Source organism: Pelmatolapia mariae, linkage group LG2 (assembly GCF_036321145.2).
Source record: "Pelmatolapia mariae isolate MD_Pm_ZW linkage group LG2, Pm_UMD_F_2, whole genome shotgun sequence".
In the NCBI taxonomy this organism is placed as follows: Eukaryota; Metazoa; Chordata; class Actinopteri; order Cichliformes; family Cichlidae; genus Pelmatolapia; species Pelmatolapia mariae.
The window spans coordinates 28,221,327-28,236,435 of NC_086228.1; the positions used below are offsets into that span (position 1 = coordinate 28,221,327).

General features: G+C 41.6%; 2 protein-coding genes across 2 annotated transcripts; both read right to left on the reverse strand.

Annotated features, from left to right (window-relative positions):
- Positions 1-23: 23 nt before the first annotated feature.
- Positions 24-2,469, reverse strand: mrpl18 (mitochondrial ribosomal protein L18). Its single transcript, XM_063498320.1, has 4 exons — positions 2,222-2,469; positions 1,975-2,143; positions 242-476; positions 24-134 (listed from the first exon to the last, which is right to left on the reverse strand). Exons 1-4 carry the CDS (start codon positions 2,307-2,309, stop codon positions 57-59), a joined length of 570 nt encoding a protein of 189 aa, XP_063354390.1. The 5' UTR covers positions 2,310-2,469; the 3' UTR covers positions 24-56.
- Positions 2,470-2,787: 318 nt separating this feature from the next.
- Positions 2,788-13,978, reverse strand: tcirg1b (T cell immune regulator 1, ATPase H+ transporting V0 subunit a3b). The gene is made up of 21 exons (XM_063498332.1): positions 13,838-13,978; positions 12,686-12,804; positions 12,454-12,532; positions 12,216-12,364; positions 12,013-12,108; positions 11,862-11,920; positions 11,660-11,786; positions 11,476-11,558; positions 11,284-11,377; positions 10,912-11,124; positions 10,661-10,811; positions 10,387-10,526; positions 9,235-9,392; positions 9,052-9,142; positions 8,823-8,941; positions 8,464-8,677; positions 5,445-5,555; positions 5,271-5,363; positions 5,041-5,161; positions 4,654-4,825; positions 2,788-4,126 (listed from the first exon to the last, which is right to left on the reverse strand). Exons 2-21 carry the CDS (start codon positions 12,800-12,802, stop codon positions 4,033-4,035), a joined length of 2,481 nt encoding a protein of 826 aa, XP_063354402.1. The 5' UTR covers positions 12,803-12,804; positions 13,838-13,978; the 3' UTR covers positions 2,788-4,032.
- Between the last annotated feature and the right edge of the window lie 1,131 nt (positions 13,979-15,109).

The following is a 15,109-nucleotide window of genomic DNA, read 5'->3' on the forward strand; positions in this document are numbered from 1 at the left end:
GATAAAGAGCAGATTTATACAAAACAGCTGATTTGATGAACTTTGATGAATTAAAGTCAGGTCCCAATGTATTTCCTTCTGGGTTCACTTAGAATGATTCCTCCTGCTTTCATTGCAGCTCTGAAAGACTGAACCTGCAAAACAGAAAAGCCAGAGAGAGAGAGAGATGTGAAGCAAATGGCTACCTAAGTGAAGGAAAATGACAGTAACTTTATTTCCAGTCCCTGCTGCATGTACTCACAGAATCTGAGCGGTATGTCCAGGGAATCGCCCTATACACCATCCTGGTGATGCCAGCCTGCTGGCAGCGATGCGCCAGCACCTCGCCCACAGCCTGACAGGCTGCCACGCAGTTTGTAGAAGCCAGCTCCTTCTTCACAGCCCACTCTTTGGTCGAACAAGAAAGCACCGGAATAGGGGAGCAGCTGGAAAACACTTGGGCTGTCACATGGTGTTGGCTACGGGAGAACATCAACCTGAAACAATGAGAGGCACGAGAGGAAATTCAATAGAGATAATTGTTCTTTATGCATGAATATGCTATGTTTCATATCAACCTGACTGATTACGTTACGTTTGTGTCCATTCATACTGACAGTTCTGAACCCAATGGGGTAGAACAAATACAGAATATTTGTATAATCTAGAATAATAGTAGTGAATATAAAAACTGTTATCTTTGTTTCCCAATTTTAGTTATACAACTTAACATTAATTTAAGAAAATAATTAATAAATTTAGATAAATAGATACATGTTTGTATGCTGTAAGCTGTGATCCAATGTGGGGTTGATGCACATGACTGTTGTCTCCATTTCTCTTTGAATTTTGTTACCAACAGCTGCTATACTTTTAAACATATTTCTTTCTGTTCATCTTGTGTCTTTGACTGTTTCTTTAGATCAATGCATGTGCGCCAACACGTCTCAAGAACAATGACTGTGTCACTGCTTGTTACAAAGTCATAATCCTTCATAGACTGAAGTCATTTTAAATGTGTAATTTAGTTTGATAAGGTAACTGGTTACATTACTAATTACACTAATATAGTTACTGTATAACCTTCTAACAATGTGTTACCTCGTAACAGTTGTTACTACAAAGTTAGAAAGTAATTCACAAGTCCTCACTAACAAAAGTTGTTAAATTACAGTAAGCAGTATCACGACTATGCTTATTTCATCACAACTAGATTTATTTCTGGAATACTAAAATATGAATGAAATTTAAAAACTGCCATTTGAAGAAAAAACAAAAATACCACAGCTAATGTGACATTACAGCTCTTATAATGCAATCATGTCGGGGGTCTGTCTATGGTGTCCCACAAGGTTCTGTATTGGGGCCTTTATATCTGCTCTCTCTTCTGAACATTTATGAACATTTCTTATCACTGCTATGCGGACGAAGTTCAGTTATAGGTCGTCTTTTAAGCCCCAAGAATTTTATAATCTACAGATCCTGAATATATGCTTAGACTATTAAAAGATGGATGGCTGACAACTTTCTCCTACTTAATGAAGAAAAACCTGAAGTCCTTGTTTGTGCCCCTGACAGATTGGTCCCCTTCTGATATTTGCTAAATCGTGTATCAGGAACCTTGGGGTAACTTGTCACTTTGCTTTCACTTCTCATGCTCATGTCAAATATCTGGTTTGATACTGATCTTTTTTTAACGTTTGGTTCACTCTTTTTCTTTTTTAACACTCTGGTATTTTATTGTGATTTTAGATAAACAAGAGACACCCTAGCAGTGCTACTCGGTCAGTATAACGTTACTCTGATTTTGGACTTCAAAGCAAAAGCCCTTTAAAATTTCATATATGAGCAATATTCGTCTGAATCCAGAATTCCGTTATAGAAAAACCACCTGTTTCCACAGACTAATTTCACTTTAAATCAACAGGATGCACCCTCACAGTGGTACTCAGTCTGATTCTGGATTTCACAGTAAGAACTTAAACCTTTACAGACCTGTGGTAGAACTCCCGGTGTGGCCAGGTTGTCTTCCAGCCCCGATCCTTCACAGCCAGAGCCATCTGCTCCAGGTTGCGGGGATTTCTGTTTGCAAAGGTCGGGTTCACGGCTTCATTTTCATCCGCGGAGGGCTCTGGCTGAGAAGCTGCTTTACTCAGACACCGAGCTGTGTGACAATTAGAGTCTGGTCAGCTTTTATGACTGCAGATAGAAAGTTTAAGGCTTTCTAGCTTTACTTACTTACCCGTCTGGTTTGAAAGCAGGGCTGGCCGACAGCGTTGAATTTGACCTAAGAGCAGCCGCACACTGCGACTAACTTGGCTCAGAGCCATGTCCTCCCGAGCAGTGCTCCCCTCACAAATAAAAAGTCCAATCAATGTGTTACCATCCGGTAAGACACCAAAAACAAGCAAACATACTATTCAAGAAAAATCCACCGTTACATGAGGAGTCCCATCTTTGACATTCCGATAATATCCGGTTCACTCTGTGCTACTTAGGAAACAGCACCGATAGAAACCGAACACGCGCTTAAGGTTCCGTTTACACTAACTCCGGAACTTAAAACGGTGGGAAACGCCAACAACTTTTTAATTCTACTAAAACTATCAGGCAACAAGAGTAACCAGTGATCTGAAGATTTTTCCCTGCAAAAGAAGTTATTATTATTTAATGTCAGACTCCTTTTGTGTAGGACTTGTTGTTACATTGTTGTATTTACATCTTTTACACTAATGAGCAAACGTCTTGAGCAACCCCTCATTTCCTTATACTGTATGTTACTAGGAAAATGGGAAATTAGTGCAGTGATTTATTCAAACGTGAAAACATACATGGAAATACAGTAAATCAGACAAAAACAGAGTTTTTAACAATTCTTATGAGCTTGAAAGTCAAAATTTGGAATGACAACCTTTATTTTTCGACACAGGCTGAACTCTTTTAGTCAAGCTTTTTTGTCATTTATTTAAGTCCTCTTCACAAATGGTTTCCAGACATCTCGAAGGACAAACAAAGCTCTCATTTGGATGTTGCTGAGTTCTCTGTCAAGATGATCCCACACTACTTCAGTAATGTTGAGGTCAAGCCATGACTGATAGTTGTCCTATTGTGTTTTGGATCATTTAAGAAAAAAATGGCCTGAAGACAAAGAAAATGTTCCTCAGAAGCTAAATATGAAACAATAACAGTTGGCTCCTCTAGACTTCTGCACAGTACTTTCATCTGTGGTAACTTGTCAAAACAGTACTGTGGCATATAAATGGTATCACTCAGCTGGCAACAGATACTTCAAGTGCTTCGTTTAATAAAACTCAACATTTAATTTATTTTCTGCTGAAAACTGTTCAATTTTACAGTGTAAACAGGGAGGGGAAAATTCATTCCATTGCAGTGTTTTGTACAAAGTGGTGGTTTAACAATAGAAGACACCATCTGTCCATAACACATAATGTATAAACAAACAGTCCTAGTAAGGCACCCGAGAAAAATGTATTTATCAATAAATACTTGGTGTGGTGTTGTTGGAAGACATGACAATGTGGGAACAACATCTTTGGCTCATAAAAATCATCCAAGTCATTATCTGAAGAATTCTAAAGAACTTGCACTTTAATACTTCAGGTCAAAACTTAAACTTTCCCTTAAACTGCAAAACAAATCCATTCACTAAGTGTACTTTCCCTTTTCAAAATTGATGCTTATTATAAATGTTGAGAGAGTGAAAAGCACATGATTACCAACTATTTCTCATGCTATTGATAGAGTAATTAGAAAGCAGTACATTACACTTTGAAAATAATTAGCATGGGGATACAAAAATGTATGTTTTATATATGATATGATATAGTGGTAAATTAACGTATAGGGAGTCATTCTACTGATGCAAAAATAACAGTACATCATTCATCATTCATTGATCATTGTGCAAGTTAACTAAACCATTTCATAGCAAAAGGGAACCAAAGGTCGAGTACCGTTGTTAATACAGGGTCATTCTGATTCATAGACACATAAATTAACTTTGCTAGCAACCCTGAATAAACCGCTGGCTAATCATATAGGGTTTGAGGCATTTATTATAGATGTGAAGGAGAAAGGGGTGAGTTTGTAACCCTCTCCACTGTAGAACTTGTTCTGAAACTCCACCCTGTGAAAGAGACGAGCATAAGTCAATCTCCAGCAACAAACAGAAACCTCAGAGCACGTATCATACTCTTATTCTACAGTGGACTTTTTTTTGGTAATAGTCTGACTTGTTGTTCCTAAAGGTTAAGTCAATCTTTTCTCCAGCACCACCATCCTGAGAAAACTACTGCATTAATGCTACATACTGTAGGTGGTGTCTCCTACAGTCAAATTCACTTTACATGCAGGGTTATTGCCAGAAGCAGCTGTAAAGTCTGCTTAGCACAGTCATTGCCTTCACTGCATCTGTCACACGACAGACAGCAAATAGAGTGCAATGTTTACACCAGCATGTAACAAAAACATGTGACCATGGATTGCTGGCTTAAATGCACAGATGCATAAAACTCGACACACACTCTGAGATAAAAAATAAATAAAGTGGTTCCGGATCTTACCCAGTGCAATCATACAGCCTACTTCCTTTAAAAATCTTAGTTAAGCAAAGCTATTTCCCCCCTTTTTTCTCAACCCTTCTGTCACTCTCACCAGTGCAGACGGAGTGCGTGCAAGAAAGCTGAGAGCCCCTCCATGACCAGAAGGATGGAGACTGTCAACACCGCGAAGAAGGCGAAAATCACAAAGAGGACTACAGCTCCCACGTAACCCTGCCACGTCAGCGCCTTACGCATGACCATCTCCCACAGCACCTCTGACAGCTCTGTGGAGACACAAGTGAGTCACTGTTAGAGAATCACAGCTGGCTGGAAAACAACATCATGAGTGTGTATAACTAGAAAAATAAAATAGATTAAAAACAAAGAAGAACAGTATGAGTAAGTTTTGTTTAAAAGAGGAAGTTGTGTGTGTGCGCGTGTGTGCACATCATGTGAGTATGAAGATAAGCATTGTGTTTGTATGTGCAGTGCCACTGACGTGCGTGTGCCAGGCTGAGAGCCCAGAGTCGGAGGTAGGAGGCTGTGTTGGAGATGCAGCCCAAGCAGTACTCGATGGTGTGGATGGCCTGATGCATGAACACATCCGCGACATCAAACTCCTACAGACAGCACAACAAAAAACAAAACAAAAACAAAAGGAGTTTTTGCTTTGTTAAAGGCCGTATTAAAACAGTTAAACTAATTTAGTTACTCTAGCTTCACCCTCACCTCTTCTACTAGCGGCCTTCCTTCTACTTCCCCCTGATGAACATTGATGGAGCCTTCATCAGACACCAGTGGACGCCTGTCTTCATCCAGATGCTGCAGAGAATTAAAAATCAGTCAGAAAAGTAAATGCAGCTACATAAAAGGGAATTAAAATTCAACCAAACGCAGACTCACGACTCGACGTCGTCTTCTCTTGAACATAATGTATTCAAACGTGGGCTTCCCAAGGAGGAGGAATGGCACAGAACACAGAGCCAGTATCACCAGGACCTTCTGCACTATGGCCTACACAGAGTAACAGAGAAGGGGTTAACCTCAATTGACCATTAATTTATTCAGTTCAGGGCTTGCATGTATTTATCTACTTAATGAATGCAGCATTTTTGTTATTCAAAAAACAAAACGGAGACACAACTACATCACTGTTGCTTGATAATGCAGTTAAAGTGCTGATTACTATATTTGGAAAGTCCCTTATTGTGTTCATGTGCTTGTAATAGATGTGGCATCTGGGGTTTGAGAATGACCTGCCAAAGCAGTGCTGCATGCTAGACTTTCACAAAATAAAACCCACAAACAACCACTGAAAGACGTAAATATGGTAACAACATACAGTGGGGCAAAAAAGTATTTAGTCAACCACTGATTGTGCAAGTGCCCCCACCTAAAATGATGACAGAGGCCAGTAATTTGCACCAGAGGTACACGTCAACTGTGAGAGACAGAATGTGAAAAAAAAATCCATGAATACACATGGTAGGATTTGTAAAGAATTTATTCGTAAATCAGGGTGGCAAATAAGTATTTGGTCAATAACAAAAATACAACTCAATACTTTGTAACATAACCTTTGTTGGCAATAACAGAGGCCAAACGTTTACTATAGGTCTTTACCAGGTTTGCACACACAGTAGCTGGTATTTTGGCCCATTCCTCCATGCAGATCTTCTCCAGAGCAGTGATGTTTTGGGGCTGTCGCCGAGCAACACGGACTTTCAACTCCCGCCACAGATTTTCTATGGGGTTGAGGTCTGGAGACTGGCTAGGCCACTCCAGGACTTTCAAATGCATCTTACGGAGCCACTCCTTTGTTGCCCGGGCGGTGTGTTTTGGATCATTGTCATGTTGGAAGACCCAGCTGTGTTTCATCTTCAAAGTTCTCACTGATGGAAGGAGGTTTTGGCTCAAAATCTCACGATACATGGCCCCATTCATTCTGTCCTTAACACGGATCAGTCGTCCTGTCCCCTTGGCAGAAAAACAGCCCCATAGCATGATGTTTCCACCCCCATGCTTCACAGTAGGTATGGTGTTCTTGGGATGCAACTCAGTATTCTTCGTCCTCCAAACACGACGAGTTGAGTTTATACCAAAAAGTTCTACTTTGGTTTCATCTGACCACATGACATTCTCCCAATCCTCTGCTGTATCATCCATGTGCTCTCTGGCAAACTTCAGACGGGCCTGGACATGCACTGGCTTCAGCAGCAGAACACGTCTGGCACTGCGGGATCTGATTCTCTGCCGTTTTAGTGTGTTACTGATGGTGACCTTTGTTACTTTGGTCCCAGCTCTCTGCAGGTCATTCACCAGGTCCCCCCGTGTGGTTCTGGGATCTTTGCTCACCGTTCTCATGATCATTTTGACCCCACGGGATGAGATCTTGCGTGGAGCCCCAGATCGTGGGAGATTATCAGTGGTCTTGTAAGTCTTCCATTTCCTGCTGATTGCTCCCACAGTTGATTTTTTCACACCAAGCTGCTTGCCTATTGTAGATTCACTCTTCCCAGCCTGGTGCAGGTCTACAATACTTTTCCTGGTGTCCTTCGAGAGCTCTTTGGTCTTGGCCATGGCAGAGTTTGGAGTCTGACTGTTTGAGGCTGTGGACAGGTGTCTTTTATACAGATGACGGGTTCAAACAGGTGCCATTCATACAGGTAACGAGTGGGGGACAGAAAAGCGTCGTACAGATGACGTTACAGGTCTGTGGGAGCCAGGGATTGTCCATGTTTGAGGTGACCAAATACTTATTTGCCACCCTGATTTACGAATAAATTCTTTACAAATCCTACCATGTGTATTCATGGATTTTTTTTTCACATTCTGTCTCTCACAGTTGACGTGTACCTCTGGTGCAAATTACTGGCCTCTGTCATCATTTTAGGTGGGGGCACTTGCACAATCGGTGGCTGACTAAATACTTTTTTGCCCCACTGTACATAAAGAATATCATTCAGTTTATAATAAGATTTAATGATAACTAGTGGTGCAACGGATCACGGTTGATCCGTAATCCGAACCGATCCCACTCCACGGTTCGGCACACACGTGATCCGAAGATTCGAAAAAGAAGAAAAAAAAGTATGTGTATGGTGGCGTGGTGGGTCTGTCAAGCGACAGTTATGGCCAGCGCTAGCGATCCAAGTGGAGGAGCAGAGGAGTTTGCGGTATTTAAGCAGCCCTTTGCTGCCCAGTCTGACCGGGCTAAAGCTATTACAAAAGCTATTGGGGTGTTTAGCTGCAGACGGGAGGCCGTATTCCGTTGTGCAAAACAAGGGGTTTAAACTATGATGAACGTGCTTGAGCCATGCTATGATATCCCGTTGCGCGTCCACTTTAGTGGCAAGATCGTTCCAAGCATGTATGAGCAGGAAAAGATTTAAGTTATGGCTGAACTGTCCCAGGCATCTTCTGTTGCCCTAACTACTACAAATGGGTGGACCTCCAGGGCAACGGAAAGCTACGTGACCGTGACAGCTCATTATATCACAGCAAAGTGCGATATAATAAGCGGTATGTATTATTGTAGGGTCTACCTTACAATATAAAGCGCCTTGAAGTGACTGTTGTTGTGATTTGGCGCTTTATAAATAAAATTGAATTGAATTGAGTGGTAGATACAAAGCCCTATACTGTACCATAATTTTTTTTAATAATTGCGTGGAATCAGTCTAGAGTTTAAATACTTCAATAAGTGAATAATTAAATGTTAAATTTCTCCGATTTCTCCGATCCGTGACTTAAAAGCGTGATCCGATCCGAACCGTGAGATTTTTGATCCGTTGCACCACTAATGATAACTACTGCTCAGTGTGACCGACTAACACACGTTTCAGGAAGTGGGAAGTTAAGAAAATGCATAAAGCAAACCCAATATGTTCCTTTTAGTGAGGCTCACAAACGACACACACACCTGTCCTTGATAAAGCGGAGGGTTGTCAGGGTTTTCCGTAAACAGGAACATGTCTATGAAGTGGATCAGTATGCTGGGAGCACTTTTGGACTGAGAAGGAGCGTAAGCAACCCACTTATAGACCACCATGAACACCAGGTAGCCAAACAGAAACAGCATGAAGAAAAGCTCTGGGATCAGCACAAAAATCAAACTGCTGAACTTGCGAAAGTGCCTGTAGAAAAAGAAAAAAACAACAACAACCAGGGGGAAACAAGGATAAGAACACGAGGATGTGAAGGCAGCACAGAGCTAATCTGAAACACACAAAACAGGTGTGCAAGCAAAACACATGCAACAAAAGGGTAAAGATTATTTACCAGTAGTTGAAGAATGACAAGCAGACTCCAAAAGTCATGTGAATAATGCCGATGATGACTGACATCTTCATCTTGTAGGAGTTTAGGAATGTTAGTTTGTTGTTGGACATCCCCCAGACCTGACGACAAAATCAGCGAGAATAACTGGAGTTACAATTGAGACATATATATACATATTTATATGCATATTTAAATCTTGATTGGAAGATGATGAATATGATGGGCACACCGGGTCAATGCCAAATGGATAGGGGCTTGTGAAAACGCCAGGCACAACAGGATCCATGGATAAGTACTGGCTCCCTGCCAGCACTGATGAACTGAAAGAGACCCCACGAAGGTAAGGAAGCATGTCGAAAATGAAGTAAAAAGCAACTACATTTCCACGGTGAATTTATGAAATTGTTCTTACTTCCATATGTTTTTTTCAAACATTGGGCCGACGTGCCAGGCCGAGCTGAAGGTGGCGAGGCCTTTGCTGAAGCACTCGTTGTAAATGGCTCCGGTGTAGATGGAGAACAGTCCCATCAGCAGAATCAGATACCTTCCACCGAACATCATCCTCCAGATCTGACACACAAAGCAAGGGGGCATAATGTTTAGTAGTCAAGGACATGTTTTAGTATATTTAAATGATTTGACTTTTTTTTCCATTTGAACATAAATGGGAAGCTGTGTGACAAAAAAACGGAATGCAATGATTTGGAAATTTGTTAACAGGCCCACATTTTATTTACACAGAAAACAAATAAATGTCAAATATTTAACAGCTGGAGGAACAATGTGTAACAGCATCTTAGTCAAAGGCATATGCAGGTTTTAGAGCAACAAATGCTCTCGTCTAGTCAACGTCTTTGAATATGTCAGTAAGATAACGCTAAACCATGTAGTGTCTGAAGAGGGGATGCTACACAGCGGGAAACATGGCCTTGTCCCAAACCTTTTGAGTCATCTTGTTGCCATGTTTTGTTTTGTTTTCCTTAAAAATGGTACATGCTTTCAATTTAAACAGTTAACATGTTTTCTATGTCCTACTGTGAATCAAATATAGGTTTATGAGAATTGCAAATGAATGCATTTTGTTGTTATTTAGGTTCTATGACGTTTTCAGAATTGAGGTCACAGAAACATTGCTACTTTTGCTCTTATTTTTCTCTTCGGTGATTTTCATGTTGGTGCAACCTGTAATGCCACTAAAAGAATGAAGCCAGAGGCATGTTTGTGCATGCAAATTTCAAACCACATGCAAAATTTACAAGGTACTGCTGGATTCCCTGGCTCACGCAGATTATGAAAGCATACTGGAATTTGGGGCATCCGTGAAACAGGAAGTGAGTCAATTTGGTTATTAGTGTGGTGAGCAGGTCCTGTGGAACAGGGAACAGTCTAAATGTGGTCTGTTGTATTACTGATGCTAGTTTGTCTGAAATAAAGTTTTTATTGTATTCTTTGTTTACTGTTGGGTTATTTTGGAGCAGGTTGACTGGAATAAAAATACAAAATAGTGCTCAAGTCTGCCTTTAAGTTAGACATTAAATACCAAGTGTCTCCTCTTCTAAGTTACCTCATTGTTGTTGTTTCTAAGTTTGGGATCTTTTTCCTCGAGGACCATCCAGAGAGCAGTCAGAGTCATCAGTAAACCATGGCCCACGTCCCCAAACATCACCGCAAACAGGAAGGGGAATGTAATTATGGTGAACAATGCTGCGAGATTGAGAGAGATTGAGAGTTGAGAGACGAGATTTAACCAAAGAAAAATATCTGAAAGACTTCACTTTGAACAAATTTATAGTCCCCAACATTCATGAGGAAATTATTTATGTCATCTAATGATGCACCTGGATTGACTTCACGGTAGCTGGCCACTCCGTAGGCATCTACAATGTTCTGGAAACCTGTTGTGAAGGAGTTGAGGGGAAATAGAGTAGGTGGAGGTGTAGAGTGAGGCAAGCGGTTGTAGAAAGAGTCAACCCCACTGCCGCTTTTCCTCTGAGGTCGGAGAACAGGGTGGGATAAAAAACAGGAAATTAGGCGATTTACTCATCTGTGCTTTTTACAGCTCTATGTTTCTGCTCATCTCTTATCTCACCCCTCCCTCTCTCAGTGCACTCTGCAGTTCAGGCAGCTTGGCAGTGGGACACCAGGCCTCAGCAATCAGGCATTTGTCAGTGACAGAGGGGCTGCAGAGATTCAGTACCGACTGGATCGCCTTGCACTTCTGGACTCGCACCTTCCACTGGGGCAGAACGGCCACCGCCTTCATCAGCAGCTGCTGCAAGAAGCTTTCGGTCTGTGACAACACCTGAAGTCGCAGAAGGAAACAAAAAAAAGAGGCGCGATAAATTTTCTTGAAGCACTGTAATATACTATCCTGTGTAGAAACAATATAACCAGACATTACAGTCTTTTAATTATTTTGATGCTAATATGTAGCAACAAAAACCAAAAGAAAATCACTCACTGATTTGATGTCTTCAATTCTCCCTTGAAGTCCCTGGAGAACCTCCTCTCTCTCGGCAGAGCTCTCAGGGTATGCAAATGTCTCAGTGCGGAAGCTGCGAGGAGGGAAAATCCAAAGAAATTCAAGTTTAAAAACACAGCAACGTGCAGTTTCAGAATCTCAAAAATAAAAGAAAGAAAAAAAAATCCCCACCAATCGCAGATCTTCTTGACTTTCTGTCCAATCTGATCTCCCCAGAAGGAAATGAGGAACACGGTCCATTGCACCATTTCCCCCTGCAAATGGAGAAAGAGCAAACTGCTGTGGTAAAACACCTGGAATGAAACTCACAGCAGAAACTCTCTGCGATCCCCTCTCCTTTTCCCCGAGCTCTTACAGTGTCAGGGTGCTCAAGTCGATCCTCCATTTCTCTAAAATCCACAATAATGTAACCGCGACACGCCCGCCATAACAGTCGCTCGAACGAGGGCACCTTCCAGGGGTGGACCACTCCTGCCACAAAACTGAGGGAGAGGAAAACTGTTATATAAAGAGGAAAAAGACAACATTTTACTCTTTAACATTTAATTGAGACCTACCTGAGTCGGACATCTTGGCGGTTATCAAACAGACCTTGGCTCTCCACTGCAGGTGGCACCTGTGAGAATAAGACAAAGGAGAACATTCTTTTTTAGTTTTCCTCACGACAACAATTACAGAAAATTGTGCAGAAATGGAGTTTTTCACCACGTGTGACGCTGTGAGAGAGTGAGTTCTGGTCAGGACTCCTCGGTACTGGGAGAGCTGCGTCAGCTGAGCCTTAAGGCTGTCTCTGTTCCTGGACACCTAGTGCGAAACATACACGATATTCCATCAATCCCCAAAATTGTTCTGTCTCTCACGGTGCACTAAGCAGAAAACAGAAGACCCTCAGGCTCTATTTCGGCGCTCACCTCCTTGAGCTCTCTGGCGAGCCTCTCGCTCTCCTCCTCTATGGTGATGAGCTCACGGGGTTGAGGGGCCGAAGGCGTCGGACACGGAGGAGGGAGTGGACCCTTTGAGGGTGGCGATAGGGAGCGATTTATCTCCTGCTCCAAGAAGTCTGAAGGGTGGAAAAGGTGGATGATGAATCATGGGAAATAAAGAAGATGAATGGAAATGTAAAGAGGAGCATTATGAGTCAGTACTCACGGAAAGTCTTCTCGAGATCCTCGCATCGTCTGACCTCGCTGACAAATTTCCTCTGAAAGGAGTTCACATTGGGGTTTAACTGAAAGCAGAGAGCAGAGAATAAGGACACTGAGCGAGTCTACATGACTTACACCAAAACCCATGATGCAGTCTGTTGCAGGTTAACAATTGTACTGGACTCCATGAACTGCACCAAGAAGAAGAAGAACGGCATAAAGGGTTTAATACTCACGTCTCTGAACTCAACCAGGCCCAGCTCTCCCAGCTCGCTGACACAATTATAGGCCGAGCCGGACTGAAGAAAGAGCTGCACCAGGCACACCTCCTCGCTGCGAAATATGGAGCCCATATCTGTACAACACCAAAGAAACAACTTTACATACACACCATCCTCTGGATACAGCTGAGTGAAAGTACTGCAGCATATAAAGAGGAATATGAACTAAAAAAAAAAAAAAAAAGGCAGACAAGGGTGTTAACGGATGGCATCTACTTTCAGTTAGAACAATAAAAACTACTCAGTGCAGAAGTATCTAAGTGGAAACTTAAGAAAGAGGAAGCACCAAGTCCTCCTGACCAGATGATCAGGTGGGGTTTCCACTATTGCACGTACATGTGTCTGCCAAAATTAGCACAGGGACTCTTTTTTAGTTAAATAAAATAATCAAAGATGTACATATATATTAAAAAGCATTACTATATTTTAGAAGGGCACAATAAGGTGCATTATTATTGCTTTCCCCTAGCTACATACAAAGCAGTTTTGTACAATCGCTCTACAGTAAACCCCACCTTTATGATGGTTACAGTGTTTGATCTTTTGATAAAAAGCTTACAGCACTGTATCATTTTTCAAAGCATTTCTTTAGACTGTTGTTTGCGGTGCTCGCACTATATTCAGACTAACCTCACTCATTTGGAGGGCTGAGCGGTGAATTGGATCTAACAGTTTCTTCATAAACTGAGCGTTATGAGTGTCATGAAGGTGGGAAACCGACCACTAAGAATATATACAAAATTACTTAAATCATAAAATAGATGTAACATGAAGGGAGCGTGGCTTCAGTTTATAACTGTAAAAAGACCCATGCTGTTGAGGAAAAACCATTTGACCTCGGTCTTCTTCGATCTATCGACTATTGTCTCTGCTTCTCAGCTTTTGTTGCCTGGGGCAAAGTTTCGTTTTCTCTATAATCGCTAGCACACAACTCTAGTGAAGGAAAAGCCGAAACACTGAAGCGTTTAAAAAAATATCTTTAACCCATTAATATCAGCCACATTTAAGAAAAGTAACAGAAGGGTTTGGTTTAGTCTCGGCGACAACTATAGGAGATAAACCCGCTTGATAAAAACACAGATTTGAGCTGAATGTCGGAAACCTCACCTGTCTGCCTCTTTAACTCCGCTGCAGTCCGACCTGGTGTCTGTCAGGCAGTCTGGTACCCAGCGGGACGGACTGACCCGGGACTGCTAACCTGGACAAAGCAGACGCGTTTGCGAGACTTGGGGGTAGAAGTTCTCTAGCTCCGCACTTCCTGTTTGTGAGAGTCACGTTACTGCAGGAGGCACGTGATAGTTACTGTTTGAATCTCGCTCCACCGCGAGAGGTCGAGATTTTAGGATCTTTAATGGCGGTAACGAGTCCAATAAGTGAATGTTTTGCTTTGTTCTTTTTTATTAGATTTTTAGTCTGACAGGAAGTCAGAAGCTTATTATTAATAATTCACGGTTTGATATTAGAGTTAAGCTCATCTGGAGAAGCTGGTTTGGCCGTGTACAGTCATCTGGAAACCGCAGTCACGTGCGTTTGATAAACCCAGATGTGCCCTGTTTTTTTCCTCTCCTAACTTTATTAACTACATACAAACCAATGCCAGTACCATAATTTGTAGCATGTGATGTCTCCAAAAGATACATGCTAACGTTAGGGACACTATTCAAAGTAAAAGCCAACCAAACATTTAAAGTGGTTTTTAATTCTGTTCTGTTACATTTAAAGAAACTGAAAAATAGTTCCTTTCTTAGTAGTTTCATTATTATGCAGCAGGCGAAGGAAGAATGTAGAAGTTCACAACAATGAACACTTAAAATTAAACTGAGGTGCTGTGTAGGATTTGTGTAGAAATCACAGCCTCTAAGCATGCAGATATGTATCATAGGCGTGAAAACCATGGCCGTTTTGGGCTTTCGAGCTTTTCTTTCTCTAGGGTGGAATGATTGTACAGCATAGATCTTTAATGGTTAAAAAAAAACAAGAATTCAGTGCACATGTTTGAATTTATTATGGATTTCCTCTAATCCACACATTATCAAGTCTTTTAATTAATTGGTGCTGAAGGTTCTACTGTGTCTTTTTACTTGAAAAGGCCAGCACATATTAACTTCTTGTTCATGTGATCATGAGTCACTGCAACAGGTAATTCCTCTTTGCCAGCATAAAAGGGATTTGTAATTATAAATGTGTCACTACTTTGTCAGGGGGGGTGCATGTGTGTCTGGAAGAAGACCTAAACTGTCACCGTCAGATAAGAGGAAAATGGTTACAATGAAGCATGCCATTAACTGGAAACTGCTGGAACAGCAGCATCACTGTCCACGGTGAAGTGAGTTTTAGAGTGTTACATCACGACGGACTGAGGATGCCAGTCAAAAAAAA